Consider the following 1,744-nt stretch of genomic DNA (forward strand, 5'->3'; position numbering starts at 1 on the left):
CGCAGATTTGCCACATGGCGGGCGACGCCAGCTACAGGAGTTGTTTACTGGCACGCGTTGGGTTCCTCGCAATAACACGGACGGTTCGGCGCCAGCTGTCGAATGTGCCAGCGCGGTGACGCACCCTCCTTCCGCGTGTCCCCAAAACTGGCGTAACGGGGTCGCCATCCATCGTCCATTATCCTAAAGACGAGGTGGGGACGAGTTCGGCCTTTTCCGTTACTTCGCCGTCGCGTCATTTTGGGAGATGCTGTCGCTCCACCACCGACGCGGCGCCCGGCCGATCAGCTTATATATAAATAGCTCTCGACATTAGCGCTGCACTTGTCGTTCCTCGGATCGAAGGCGCAAATATTGACGAGAGAAACGGAGCGATCGAGTTTACTCATTTGAGATTTGAGATCGGAATAGAGAATAGGGAATAGGGAATAGGGATTAGGGATCCGATCGTAGCCAATGGCAGAGGCAGCCGCGCCGGAGATGAGTTTGACTGAGAAGAGGAGGAATAAGGATACCGGAGGAGGCGGCCTTCTCCTCGGGCGGTTTGATGTGGGCAGGCTCCTCGGTGCCGGCTCCTTCGCGAAGGTCTACGTCGCTCGCGACGTTCGCACCGACGAGCTCGTGGCCATCAAGGCGCTCGACAAGGAGAAGATCGTGAAGGGAGGATTCGCCGCGCACATCAAGCGCGAGATCGCCATCCTCCGCCGCGTACGCCATCCATACATCGTGCAGCTCTTCGAAGTCATGGCTACCAAGACTAAGATCTATTTCGTCATGGAGTACGTCCGCGGCGGCGAGCTATTCGGCGGCGTCGCCAAGGGGCGGCTTCTCGAGGACACCGCCCGCCGCTACTTCCAGCAGCTGATCTCCGCCGTATCCTTTTGCCACGCCAGAGGCGTCTTCCACCGAGACCTCAAGCCGGAGAACCTCCTCCTCGACGATAACGGTGACCTCAAGGTCTCCGACTTCGGCCTATCAGCGGTGGCTGAGCAGATGCACGTAGATGGCCTCTTGCATACCTTCTGCGGCACGCCCGCATACGTCGCGCCTGAAGTGCTATCCCGCAGGGGCTACGATGGCGCCAAGGTTGACGTCTGGTCCTGTGGTGTCATCCTCTTCGTGCTCATGGCTGGTTATCTCCCCTTCCACGACCGCAGCATCGTGGCCATGTACCGGAAGATCCACAAAGGATCCTTCCGATGCCCACGGTGGTTCTCGCAGGACCTTGTCCATCTCCTCCATCGCCTCCTTGATGTCAATCCTCAATCCCGAGCTACCATTCCGGAGATCATGGAGAATCCTTGGTTCAGAAAAGGGTTCCGACACATCCGATTTTATATCGAAGACAACCAATTACATAGCTTTAACGATTCAGACTCAGAAGATGAACAATTGCAGAGTAATCAACCAAAGCCGGATGAGACATACGAATCAGGGTCAGAATCGGATAGTTCCGTGGCATCCTGTCCAGCATCATTCTCCGACGAGCCGTACCAATGTCATCCATTGTTAAGGCCACCAAGCCTTACCGCATTTGATATCATATCTTTCTCAAGAGGCTTTGACCTCTCAGGTTTGTTTGAAGAGAAAGGGGAGATGACCAGGTTCTTGTCCAAGGAGCCTGTCGAAGTAATAGTATCGAAATTGGAGGATATTGCAAAGGGTGTGAGCTTTAAGGTCCGGAAGAATGGATGCCGGATCAGCTTGGAAGGAACTAGAGAGGGTGAGAAGGGCCCGTTGACAA

General features: G+C 55.3%; 1 protein-coding gene across 1 annotated transcript in view; it reads left to right on the forward strand.

The window, feature by feature from the left end:
• The first annotated feature begins 222 nt into the window (after window positions 1–222).
• The window catches only part of LOC121985782 (CBL-interacting protein kinase 19-like), an 11,260-nt gene continuing 9,738 nt past the window's right edge, over window positions 223–1,744 (forward strand). Inside the window, exon 1 of the mRNA XM_042539420.1 lies at window positions 223–1,723. Coding sequence (XP_042395354.1) covers window positions 457–1,723 — 1,267 coding nt within the window. The 5' untranslated portion in view covers window positions 223–456. The remainder of the gene's footprint in view (window positions 1,724–1,744) is intronic.

The sequence above is a fragment of the Zingiber officinale genome, chromosome 5B, assembly GCF_018446385.1.
Source record: "Zingiber officinale cultivar Zhangliang chromosome 5B, Zo_v1.1, whole genome shotgun sequence".
Lineage (NCBI taxonomy): Eukaryota > Viridiplantae > Streptophyta > Magnoliopsida > Zingiberales > Zingiberaceae > Zingiber > Zingiber officinale.